This window comes from Dendropsophus ebraccatus, chromosome 14 (genome assembly GCF_027789765.1).
Source record: "Dendropsophus ebraccatus isolate aDenEbr1 chromosome 14, aDenEbr1.pat, whole genome shotgun sequence".
NCBI lineage: Eukaryota > Metazoa > Chordata > Amphibia > Anura > Hylidae > Dendropsophus > Dendropsophus ebraccatus.
Genome location: NC_091467.1, coordinates 14,020,931 through 14,033,682, shown reverse-complemented (window position 1 = coordinate 14,033,682; position 12,752 = coordinate 14,020,931). Strand labels below are relative to the sequence as shown.

The 12,752-nt window shown below is 44.5% G+C and overlaps 1 protein-coding gene across 1 annotated transcript; it reads left to right on the top strand.

Moving 5' to 3' along the window:
• Positions 1–266: 266 nt before the first annotated feature.
• LOC138772234 (zinc finger protein 181-like) lies at positions 267–7,513 on the top strand. The gene is made up of 5 exons (XM_069952484.1): positions 267–282; positions 601–683; positions 2,233–2,343; positions 3,398–3,476; positions 6,799–7,513. The coding sequence occupies exons 2-5, from the start codon at positions 663–665 to the stop codon at positions 7,497–7,499; spliced, it is 912 nt and encodes a 303-aa protein (XP_069808585.1). The 5' UTR covers positions 267–282; positions 601–662; the 3' UTR covers positions 7,500–7,513.
• The last annotated feature ends 5,239 nt before the right edge of the window (positions 7,514–12,752 follow it).

Genomic DNA, 12,752 nt, shown 5'->3' with positions numbered 1-12,752 from the left:
CACTCCTAACACTACATCTCCACCAGCCCTGTCTGTAACATAACAAGACCAACATGGATAACTACAACAGGGGCTCCTGTGCCAAAATAATCGAGTCACTGCCGGGGGGTTATAGAACTTGTAGTTTTATTGCGGCGGCATCAGAGCAAACAGAGCGAGCGCCGCGACTACATCTCCCAGGGAGCATTGCTCTCTGTGCTGGCGGTCACGTGCCTCGTCGGCCGCCAATCATGTTGCAGTGCCTTTTGTCTGCTTCCTAAGCTCTCAGACGGGAAGATACAGGTAGGCTTGTACTTGTCTGACGAGGGAGTGTTAGGAAATAGCGGGCGCCGGGCGCTCACACTCACCGGGGAGGGCGGGGCGAGGCGCCCGAGCAGCCTGCATCCTGTCTACACTGTGCGGTACCTGCAAAAACCGCACATCATTAGTTCAGGAGTTCTCCCTACAGAAATGGTCCAGTTTGCCGCTATTCTATAGGATGCATCTGTCTAGGTTCTTATCTATAGGTTCTTATGGTACATATGAAGATATGGGCAGGGGTTCACTGACTGGTATAGATTTAAAGGGGATCTTCATAAAATTCCACTTCTTCCTATACAGGTGAATCCATCCTATATAGAACAGTGCAGAAGTAAGGCATCAGCCCCTGCAAGGACGTATCCATGGTGATAAGTGGTATACAGGTGTGTGGGCACCAGAAACTGGAGGTGAAGAATCCCTTTAAGGCGTCGGATTGGTTGTAGAAATGTGTTTTTTTAAATTTATTATTTATCCCCCCCCCCCCCCTCCTCATCTGAATGGGACCATGTGCTTGCTGCCCAAAAAAAAACTCATTCAGATGAATGGAGGAAATTTCTGCAACAAAATCTGCTCCTTAAAGGGATTGTCCATCTGGGTCTATGCACATCCAAAAAACCGGTCCCCTATCCGAGACCCCCAGAGCTGGAGCAGATTGTAGGGGCAGTGCTGTGTATTATTCGGACCTTAAAACGCATCAGAGCAGATTGTTTGCAGAAATGCGTCAACAACAAACAATCCCTTTAAGTTTAAAGGGGGTGCTGATGATAAGCTGATGGCATAGTGTCCAATCAGTAAGTGCTCAGTTTCCCTGCAGCGCCTCCACAGGGGAATTGAGGCATTACACATTGCTCATCCACCTGAATAGATGATCTACTATTAAAGGGGCACTCCGGTGAAAATCTTTTTCTTTCAAATCAACTGGTTTCATAACGTTCTATAGATTTGTAAATGACTTCTAATTAAAAATCTCCAATCTTCCCATACTAATCAGCTGCTGTATGTCCCGCAAGAAGTGGTGTATTCTTTCCAGTTTGACACAGTGCTCTCTGCTGCCACCTCTGTCCATGTCAGGAACTGTCCAGAGCAGGAGAGGTTTTCTATAGGGATTTGCTGCTGCACTGGACAGTTCCTGACATGGACAGAGGTGGCAGCAGAGAGCACTGTGTCAGACTGGAAAGAAGACACCACTTCCTGTAGGACATACAGCAGCTGATAGGAAGTAAGCTGGTCCAGAGTACCCCTTTAAGTCTTCCAGTTCTTGAGTCATGCTGCCACTGGAAGAATAATGTCATGGCATGGCTGTGTCCCACCACCACTATCCTGCGCCGTGGCATCAGCTGCAGTGGGCATCTCTGGGCCCAAGCTGTGCCGCCCTCCTCCTCTTTAGACACAGCGTATCACAAGCACATGCCGTTGTGATGTCAGTGCAACTCAGGAAGTAAGCTGGCCGGGACTACCCCTTTAAATATAGGTAGTTTTACATATCTGTCTAACTTTCAAACCAATCAATTTAAAAACATTTTTTACCCTCCGGAGTACCCCTTTAATATCAAGAGATACAGGGGAGACTGGTTTCTAAAGCTTGCCATACACAGGGCAACTCCTGCGGGGAAAAAGTCTTTCAAATCAGTTGGTATCAGAAAGTGCCAGAGATTTGTAATTTACTTTTATTTAAAGATGTCCAGTACTTATCAGCTGCTGTATGCCCTACATATCTATGTCTATTACATACAGCAGCTGGTAGGTACTGGAGGACTTGCCATTTTTTTAATAGAAGTAAATTACAAATCTCTGGCACTTGCTGAGACAAGTTGTTTTGAAAAAAAAAAAAACATTTTAGCTGGAGTACCCCTTTAACGGGCGGATCATTGTGGTTTTTTTTTGTTTTGTTTTTTTTAATAAGAGTGACAAATATTCTGCTTCTCTTTACAGCTTTTCATGATGTCTGAACAAGGAAATGAAAGTGAAACTTCACAGTTTTCAGCATTGGGACCATCAAGTGACGGCCGTGTAATGCAAAAAAGTGACAATCCACCACCCAGTGTGAGTTCTTTGTGATAAGGAGTTTGTAAATTCAGGGGTTTATCACATTAAAGGGGCATTCTTACTCCCGCATGTTATCCCCTATCTATAGGATGTTTGTGTGCCTCAGGTAATGAATGAAACATGTCCCCCCCCCCTCCTCTCATTCACTGCTCATTATCAGGAAATCTCGTCTATTCTATGGAGAGGGGAGGGGGGAGGAGGGAGATTAGTCAGCAGCAGAGAACAAAGGATTACACAGCGGGAGCAGTGTGAAAGCCTCTATTCAGAGGTCAGAGAGGTAGTGCTGACTTCAGAGGAGATAGCAGAGAGATGTAGCTGTAAATTAACTCTTTGTTGTCCTGTTTTGGTGCCTCATCTGCCCCCACCCCTCCCCTATCCATAGAGTACAAAGAAGACGGGGGAAGAGCTTCAAACTGCTTTCTCATGATATAAAAATAATAAAACCCAATTACAAAGTTTCTTAAAATCGCCTGTACTATTGATTTATGCCAAAAAATTTAAATGACAGTGACACTTTAACCATCCAAAACGGACAGCGCATTTAGATGTCTTTGTGGTCTAGTAGTGCAAATGCAAGGGGACGATCCTTCCTACTGGGCCTCAGCAATGTAATGACTCCCGGCTCAGCACTCCATTACTATGGGCTTCAGCAGCCCTTAGTAATCATGCACCATATTCATAGATCAGTGTAATATATACATACAACACTGATCCCTGGGAGCAATCAGTGCATTGTTCATAGACGCCCCCTAGAATAACTAAAGGTTAATATATTTAAAAAAAAAAAAGATAATTAATAATAAAAAAAACCTTCCCGTATTAAAAGTTTAAATCACCCGCCTTTATGTCAGGAACTGTCCAGAGCAGGAGAGGTTTTCTATGGGGATTTGCTGCTGCTCTGGACAGTGCCTTACATGGACAGAGGTGGCAGCAGAGAGCACTGTGTCAGACTGGAATGAGTACACCACTTCCTGCAGGGTATCCATCTTTACACTACAATTTGTCTGTCTGATATTATTTAATTTTCTCCTTCTCCTTCTGTCTGATAAAGATATCCACACCCAACGCCAACAATGAGGCGGAGAGTAAATCCTGCAGTGTTAATGAATCAGAAGAACCTGTAAATTTAGGTGAGAATTTTTGTTCATTACTGTACAAAGCGTCTATATTGCCTGTATATGTTCTTTTGTTAAAAACACTGGGGGGGGGGGGGGGGGAGTTATCAAACTGGTGTGAAGTGAAACAGGCCCAGTTGCCCCTAGCAACCAATCAGATTCCACCTTTCATTCCTCACAGATTCTTTGGAAAAATAAAAGGTGTAATCTGACTGGTTGCTAGGGGTAACAAAGAGAATTCTACTTTACACCAGTTTGATAAATATCCCCCATTGTTCCAGGACACTTACCAGCCACCCACAGGATTGTTAAATTTACTTTGTACCCACCATCTGCCCCCCCAAACCACTTGTACCTTCGGATAGCTGCTTTTAATCCAAGATCTGTCCTGGGGTCCGTTCGGCAGGTGATGCAGTTATTGTCCTAAAAAACAACTTTTAAACTTGCAGCACTGTGTCAAATCGGCGTGGCCTAGAGTGTCTGTGCCCTAGGCTTGCACTGTCCCTCCTCCTCGCCCTCTTCACTATTAGGAATGCCCCAGGCAGGATTTCTCCTATTCAACACTTGTCTGAACACATGGGCCTTAACGATCCAACACATGTGCAGTGTTCAGACAAGTGATGATTAGGAGAAATCCCAATGGTGAGGAAGGACGGAGAGGCGGTGCAGGCCTAGGGCACAGACACTCTAGGCCATGCCAATTTGACTCAGGGCTGCAAGTTTAAAAGTTGTTTTTTAGGACAAGCATCTGCTGAACAGACCCCAGGACAGATATTGGAATATAAGCAGCTATCCGAAGGTACAAGTGGTTTGGAGGGGGGGGGGACAGATTGTGGGTACAGAGTCACTTTAAGTGTCCTGGGACCCCCACCAATCATGAGAATGAAAGTCACATGTTGTTCCTGTGATTGGAGTTATACCTACACATCAGGGCGACATGTTACTACTACAGTGACTGATCATAACATCCATACCGTTATCAAGTAAGTAGATGCCCCCAGCAGGTAGACTGGTAATATTAGGTTCCCCCCCCCCCCCCAATTAGGTAGATCATTCCTTCCATTCACTAGTAGATGCCCCCTAATTAGGTAAATGTCCCCAGTAGGTAGGTTATCCCTTCATTTAGGCAGATGCCCCAGTAAGTGGGTAATGCTTTTCATTAGGTAGATAATCTCCCCCCCCCCCCCAAGTAGGTCGATGCTCCAGTAGGTAGGTAAGGGTCCATTTACACAGAAAGATTTGAAGCCAAAGTCGGGAGTGGACTATAAACAGAGATCAGGCCATAAAGGAAAGCCTGAGATTTTTTTCTCTTTTCAAATCCATTCCTGGCTTTGGCTTAAAATCTTTGGCAGATAATCTGTCAGAATCTTTCTGTGTAAACGGACCCTTATCCCTTCATTAGATAAAAGCCCCCAGTAGGTAGATAATTTCTCCCTTATTAGTCACATGCCCCAGTAGGCAGGTAATACCCTCCCCCTTCCAAATTAGGTAGATGCCCCAGTACCTTAGTAGGTAGGTAATCCATTCATTAGGTAGATGCCCCAGTAAGTAATCCCTTTTATTAGGTAGATTCCTCCAGTAGGTAGATGCCTCAGTAAGGGCCCTATTTCACAGGACGATTATCGTGCGAAAAATCGTTATATCGTTGGAATTTTAACGGCAATCGTTCTGTTTAATTGCAGGCAACGATCGAAAATCGTTCGTATGTCGTTGATTTAGATCTGAACCTAAAATTATCGTTAATCGTTCGCTGTAATTCCACATTCGTTCGCTCAAGTTTTGCATTTTTACACTTCTCGTTCAGTGTAATTGCACATTGTTCATTGTAGTAACGATTGTAGTAACGATCGTAACTAACGACCATCGTTCTGTAATATGGTGAACGATTTCAGGTTAACGATAAACAATCTCGTTTGCCATCGTTTATCGTTAATAGCTCCGTGTAATAGGACCCTAGGTATGTAATCTCTTTATTAGGTAGATACAGGAGGTAGGTTATACCCCCGCTTTAGCTTTGGCTGTCCAGGCTTGATGGGAATTGTAGTTTTGCAACAGCTGGAGGGCCGTAGGTTTCCTATACCTGTCCTAGACACTGAGTAACCATCAGCTGCTGGATGTAACCCTGATACTACTGTCTGATGGAGATCTAGTTGCTTCCTCATCCTATAGTATGAATGGTGCCATTGTAGATCCAGCGTAACTAGAAGCAATAATGCAGAAAGCGGTATATCCAGACAGAGGGCTCAGTCATACCAGGCTGAACACAGGAAGGAGGGGTGGACGTGAAACAAGTGTACAAAGAAGCCATCAGGGGACTCAAAAAGATGCAGCTATTAAGGCCTTGGAGTGTTGGGGAACAATTACTAGTATTTTTGTAACAAATATTGATCATTATAAGTAACGTTTAATTTAATCAGCCAGACTGCTAAGGGGGTTTAGGGTTGATCGGACCTGTCACAGTGTTCGGCAACGGTCTCAGAACCCAAACTCTCTGCATTTGATTCCCTGTGGCTGCAGAAGTTGGATGACACCCTAAGGGCTCCTGGAACACATGGATTTAGCCTTAGGCCATAGGCTTTATCCATGTCTTCCTGGCAGCCCTAGGGCAGTATCTAACTTCTGCAGCCACAGGGAATCAAATGCCGGGAGTTCAGGTTTGAAGAACGTCGCCGAACCCGAACAGTTTGCCAGGTCCGCTCACCACTATTGAGGATACCTAATATGTCATTTTTTCCATTTCTTGTTGTGTTTATTCGTTTTGTTATGCTTTTACACATTTATATGAATCTTTATACATATTGCTTTTCCTTTTTTAAGGGTTACTGTTAATTGTAGTAAGTTTTGACATGTGAAAAGTTACTGCACCAGCTGCAATCCTGAGATACAGGGGTAAACTGGTGAAGAGAGTTGTATTTTAAATCAACTGGTGTCAGAAAGTTGTATAGATTTGTAAATTACTTCTATCTAAAAGTCTCCAGTCTTGCAGCAGCTGATAAGTACTGAATATCCTGCAGGAAGTGGTGTATTCTTTCCAGTCTAACACAGTGCTCTCTGCTGCCACCTCTGTCCATGTCAGGAACTGTCCAGAGCAGGACAGGTTTTCTACATGTTCCTGACATGGTCAGAGGTGGCAGCATAGAGCACTGTGTCAGACTGGAAAAAAGTATACTACTTCCTGCAGGACATACAGTAGCTGAAGACCAGATTTTTTAATAGAAATAAATTCCAATTCTTTATAACTTTCTTACATCAGTTGGTTTAAAAACTTTTTTTTTTTTACACTTCCGGAGTACCTCCTTTTTAAAATATTTTTCTCTTTCTCCTTGTTCCTCAATAGACGTGCCTCACAGTAAAAACACAGATAATTCCAGCGCACCTTTACTTCCAAAGCAAGCATCTGGAGTACCAACTTCTCGACCAGCTCCAGAAGTATCAGAACGGCGCCATCTTGAGAAATCTCCTCCAGACACCAGTGTGGAGAATTTCCAGAATGTTTCCAGCACGGACTCTGGTAATGCAGCTACTACGGCTGACGTAGAAGACTTGAATGATTTTCTGATGGATGGCTCGGATCCATTACATTGCGATATTGAGGAGGAGGCTAGTAGTGAGCTTGAAAGCATGTCCTACCCCCCTGCCTTTGACCAGCATATGAGAGGGATGAGCGATAAGCCGTATGGGTGTAAATTTTGTACTCGTAGGTTCTCCCACAGATCGAGCCTCTATCGACATCAGAAAAGCCACAGCGGAGAAAAGCTCTACAAATGTTCTGAGTGCAACAAATCCTTCACCAACTCCTCAAATCTCAGCGTGCATTCCAGAATCCACACCGGGGAGAAACCGTACGAGTGCAATGGCTGCGGCAAGAAGTTTACACGCAAATTTGCACTTGATCAGCACCTGAAAATCCACAAACAGGAGAAGTTATATATATGCTCCCACTGTGGGAAGAGCTATTACGACTATTTCTTTCTCCTCAAACATCAACAGATGGAGAGGCCTTCTGCCCCGTATATTCCTGACAGTATTATGAAATAAATCATGTCACATCCCTCTTGTCGTCTTTTTTTTCTCTTCTTATCGATCATTCAATGGCGTTTTTCTTCAAAAACTTCTGTAAAGATCAGAAATGCTCCTTAGGGGCCTATTCCATGGAGCGATAATCTTCCGACTCGGCCCGATTCGGTCTATTATCGCTCCGTGGAATAGAAAGAACGATCAGCCGACCGTGTCATTGGCTGATCGTTCATTTAGGTGCAAACCTAAAATCATCGGTCGCCACCCGCGCATCGCTACGTGGAATAGCGGTGCGCGACTGACGATTTAACAAACCATACATTACCTCATCAGGCTGCAGGGCTTCTTCTCCTCGGATCCCGCGTGCAGCAGCAGCTTTGGCGCAACCTGTCTGAACTGACAGACTGCTCAGCCAATCACAGGCCAGGACCACCGGGGCCAGTGATTTGCTGAGCGGTCTTGTCAGCTCCGAAGCTGCTGCTGCGTGTGGGACCCGAGGAGAAGAAGCACAGCAGAAGACCTGCAGCCTGGTGAGGTAATGTATGTTGTTTAACAACAAGGGCTACAAGGACATTGGTAACGATGTCCCTGCAGCCCTTGCTAAACAATTATCGAGCCATGGAATAGGCCCAGTTTACATTGTTGATCGTGCCCCCATCGGCCTGTGGAATACCACCCATAGATTAGAAGTAGAGATGAGCACAACTGGAGCATGCTCAAGTCTGATCATTCGGCATTTGATTACCGGTGGCTGAAGAAGTAGGATGCAGCCCAGGGGAGTCCAGGAAAATATTGATAGGCATTAGAGTGCAACTTGAGCGTGCTTGTTTCCGTTTGGACCCAGAAGTCTCGGCATTTGATTACTTATGGTTGAAAAAGTTGGATGCAGTCCTAGGGAGTCCAGGAAAATATGTTTTTCAGCCCTCCAACTTTTTCAGTAACTGGCAATCAAACGCAGAGACTTCCAGGTTCAGACAGACTTGAGCATGCTCGAGTGGCGCTCATTACTACTAGGTATGTAATACTGGGAATAGGCAGGGCTGCCATAGTGGATCTAACAGACGGCGAATACGTTTTTGTGATGGAAAAGAAAGAAATTGCTTAAAGTGTCCCTTTCTAAATCAACAGTAGATGTGACATAAAGCAAGGTTGCAATTTAAATTCTATATTTTTTCTTGTTATGCTGTAAAACAAAGCTGTACTTACCAGAAATCCAGGTCCAGTCTCCTGAAGGCTCAATGTGTCCATCAGTAACATGACTGCCTTCTCTCTGTGAGCGCTCAGATGGCCTGGGATACACAGGACAGTTTCCTGTTTTTTAAGAAAAATAGTCAGAAAACAGGAAGCGCCATGTTTTCCACGATAACTAAGAAAAAATAATGAATGTAAATTGCAAACTTGCTTCTATATTACATCTGTTGATTTAGATTTTGAAAGTTATAGCCATGGCCGAGAGGAAGCGCTGAGAGCGCGAAACGATCGTAACCTACCTGTTTGCATCCTCAACCATGTGATGGAATAAACACTGTTATGTCTTTAGCCTGTGAGTGCCGCAGCGTTTCTTTTCTACTATGAACTAATTGTGGATAAGAATTGTGGCTAAGAGGCGGCTGTGACCCTCATTATAATTATGGATAAGAGGCGATTGTGACCATGATTAAAACTGTGGATAAAAGGTGGTTGCGACCCACATTATAATTGTGGAGAAGCAGTTGTTACCCTCCATTATAATTGTGGATAAGAGGTGGTTGTGTGACACGCTGGACCCATCCAGTTTATATTTTGAACGACTGACTCAGACTCAAGCCAAAGCACCAAGTGCAAGGGCTGCCAAAAATAGATCGGAAAGAGGGAATCCCATACACCCTTCATTTACACGTAAAGAAGGGCCTCATACACGTCATGTAAAAAGAGCCTGGTTGCCAATCTCCTCTATAATTGTGGGTAAGAGCCTGTTGTGACCCTGTTAAAAATTGTGGATAAGAGGCGGTTGTGATCATGATTATAATTGTGGATAAAAGGCGGTTGTGACCCTCAGTGTAATTGTGGATAAGAGGTGGATGTGATCCTCATTATAATTGTAGATAAGAGTTGTGGCTGATGGGGCGTTTACACAGACAGATTTATCTGACAGATCTTTGAAGCCAAAACCAGGAGCAGACTATAAACAGAGAACAGGTCATAAAGGCAAGACTGGGATACATCCTCTTTTTAAATCCATTCCTGGCTTTGGCTTCCAAAATCTGTCAGATAAATCTTTCTGTGTAAACGCACCCTAAGAGGCGGTTGTGATCCTGATTACAGATGTGGATAAAATGCAATTGTGACCCTTTTAATTGTGGATAAGAGGTGTGACTGAATATAATTGTGGATAAGAGGCGGTTGTGACCCTCCATTATAATTGTGGATAAGAGGCGTTGTGACCCTGAATAAAATTATGGAGAAGAGGTGGATGTGACTCTCTCATTATCGTTGTAGCTAAGAGGTGGTTAGGACCCTTATAATTGTGGATAAGAGGCGGTTGTAAACCTTGATTACAAACGTGGATAAGAGGTGGTTGTCACTCTGATTAAAATTGTGGTTAATAGGTGGTGGTGATGCTGCTTATAACTGTGGATAAGAGGCAGTTGTGACCCTCATTATAATTGTGAATAAGAGTTGTGGATAAGAGGCGGTTGTAATGGGGTCCATCTGAACCAGAACATGTAGCATTTGATTACCGGTGGATGCCACCCTAGGGAGTCTCGGAAAACATGACTATGGCCTATGTCCATGTTTTCCAGGAAGCCTTAGGGCTGCATCCAACTTTTGTAGCCACCGTAAATCAAATGCTGCACGCTTGGGTTCAGGTGGACCCAAGCATGCTCAAGTTGCACTTATCCCAAGTCATGCCAAACTGCTTACACCAATCGCTGTTAGGTCAAGGAGACACTTCTTACCTTTCATATACCAACCTGTGCTTCCAGCACGTAGACAAAAGCTTCTGTTCTCTGATGCAAAGTGTCAGAGACATTTGTAAACTGTCAAAGCATTTTATATTTTAGCAGTCAATGGACCTCTTGTTCTAACTAGAGATGATCGAACAGGGCCGAGATTCAGGTTTGTATAAACCTGAACCATCGGCATTTGACTCCCGTTGCCTTCCCGTTCCGTGGGGAACGGGAAACAGGAATACAACCTATTACCTAGGCTGAATCCCTGTTTTCCTGGGGGTACTTGGGCTGTCTCCACCTTCCCCATGGAACGGGAAGGCAGTAGGAGTCAAATGACGATGGTTCGGGTTCGTACGAACCTGAATCTCGGCTCTGTTCGATCATCTCTAGTTCTAACCAGAATTGACTTCACTATTATTTGTGTCCTCCTGCTCATAAATCACATTTGGGCAGAAACAGTTTTAATTTCATTCAACATCTCCAGTCTTTACTTCACCAAGAGATGACGGGTGAACGTAATTCAACCAACCTATCCCCGCCAGGGACCAAATAAATAAAAGAATCACCCAGTATTGGGCTATGCTCATGCACCGTTTGATGGCCAGCTTTTAGGATAGCCGTCATTTTGAGTCCGCTACTTTATAATGACGGGTGTGATTGTACAAATAATGACTGTTGTTACAACGTAATTGTCGTTATGTGGCCTCAAAATGACGGCTGTCCTAAAAGCAGTGAAGTGGCTAAAAAGATGGTGAGTGAACATGTCCTAATGCTGATAGCTACTATGTCAACCCACAGCACAGGATCCCAAAGTATCTGGCCTAATACCCACATCCCATGCTACGGACGGGGAAGCCCTGTAGTGGAGTGTTTCCCTGCTCGGCATGGTGTATCAGTACCCTGCTGGGAGCGGGGAAACTGGATCTCTGTGGCACTGTAATGAAGCAGCTGCACAGCTTTACCACTACAGTGCTGCGGAGATTCAAACAGTTTCCCCGCTCCCGGCAGCATATTGATACATCATGCCGGGTGGAGAAACACTCCACTACAGGGTTTCCTTCTCAGTAGCGTCAGCGTCAGATGTGGAATGAGAGCAATTAGAGTATGCCTCAGTCCAGTCATTCCGCACTAGAATACCAGTGACTGAAGAAGTTGGATGCAGTCCTAGAGAGTCCAATAGAACATGGATGCAGCCTGTGGTCTATGGCTGTAGCCATGTTTTCCAGGCAGCCTTGGAGCTGCATCCAACTTTTTCAACTGCCCGTAATCAAATGCCAAACAATTGGACTCGAGCGTGCTCGAGTAACGCTCATCTCTAATCCTCACTCATCGAACCCCCCTGCTATAGCTTACTAGTTGACACTAACTTACACTATAGGTGCCCATACACCTTATACTAAAGTCAGCTAAACCTTCTGCAGACTCTCTAAGGTGTATGGTGGCCACCTGGTGCTGACTTTCTCTCATTCTTAGACCTCGGCTCTCTCCGGCGGCTCCATAAGAATGAATACAAATTATTATGCAAATTGGATTTTACCATCATAAAATCTTATTTTTTATTTTTCAATTAAACTCATGGATGGTATTGTGTCTCAGGGCTCTTTGGATGACTAAAATCAATCTCAGATACCTGCGTTACTTAGTTTGCCAGGTGAGCCCAAGTAAAGGAAAACTACTTAAGAAAGATGTTCCACATTATTAAGCATGCCACAGGTTTCAAGTAACATGGGGGGGGGGGGAAAGGATCTCTCTACTACATACTACAATGCCTTGGACAAGGCATGAAAACGTTAGATATTTAATGAAAACTTAAGCGTGATCATTGTTCTGTGAAGAGATTTGTAGCTGAATCAGAATACAGACGGGTTTGTGCAGATCAAGGCAGAATGAGGAATATTTCTGCCAGGTAAATTCATCGGATTAAGAGAGCAGCTGCTAAAATGCCATTACAAACCAGCAAACAGATAATTGAAGCTGCTGGTGCCTCTGGAGTCCCGCGAGCCGCAATGTGTAGGATCCTTCAAAGACTTCCAGTGGTGCATAAACCTACTATCCGGCTACCCCTAACCAGTGCTCACAACCTGAAATGGTTGCAGTGGGCCCAGACATACATGAAGACTAATTTTCAAACAGTCTTATTTACTGATGAGTGTCGTGCAACCCTGGATGGTCCAGATGGATGGAGTAGTGGGTGGTTGGTGGATGGCCACCGTGTCCCAAGAAGGCTGCAACGTCAGCAAGGAGGTGGCGGAATCACGTTTTGGACAGAGTCATTGGGAGAGAGCTGGTAGGTTCCTTTAGTGTTCCTGATAGTGTGAAAATGACCTCAGCAAAGTATATG

Excerpts from the sequence above, each read along its gene's own strand:
- LOC138772234 (XM_069952484.1), top strand. The coding sequence starts at position 663 with ATGGTGATAAGTGGTATACAG. Across the intron at positions 2,344-3,397 it reads GTGACAATCCACCACCCAGT|ATATCCACACCCAACGCCAA; the intron begins GTGAGTTCTTTG and ends TGTCTGATAAAG. Across the intron at positions 3,477-6,798 it reads AGAAGAACCTGTAAATTTAG|ACGTGCCTCACAGTAAAAAC; the intron begins GTGAGAATTTTT and ends GTTCCTCAATAG.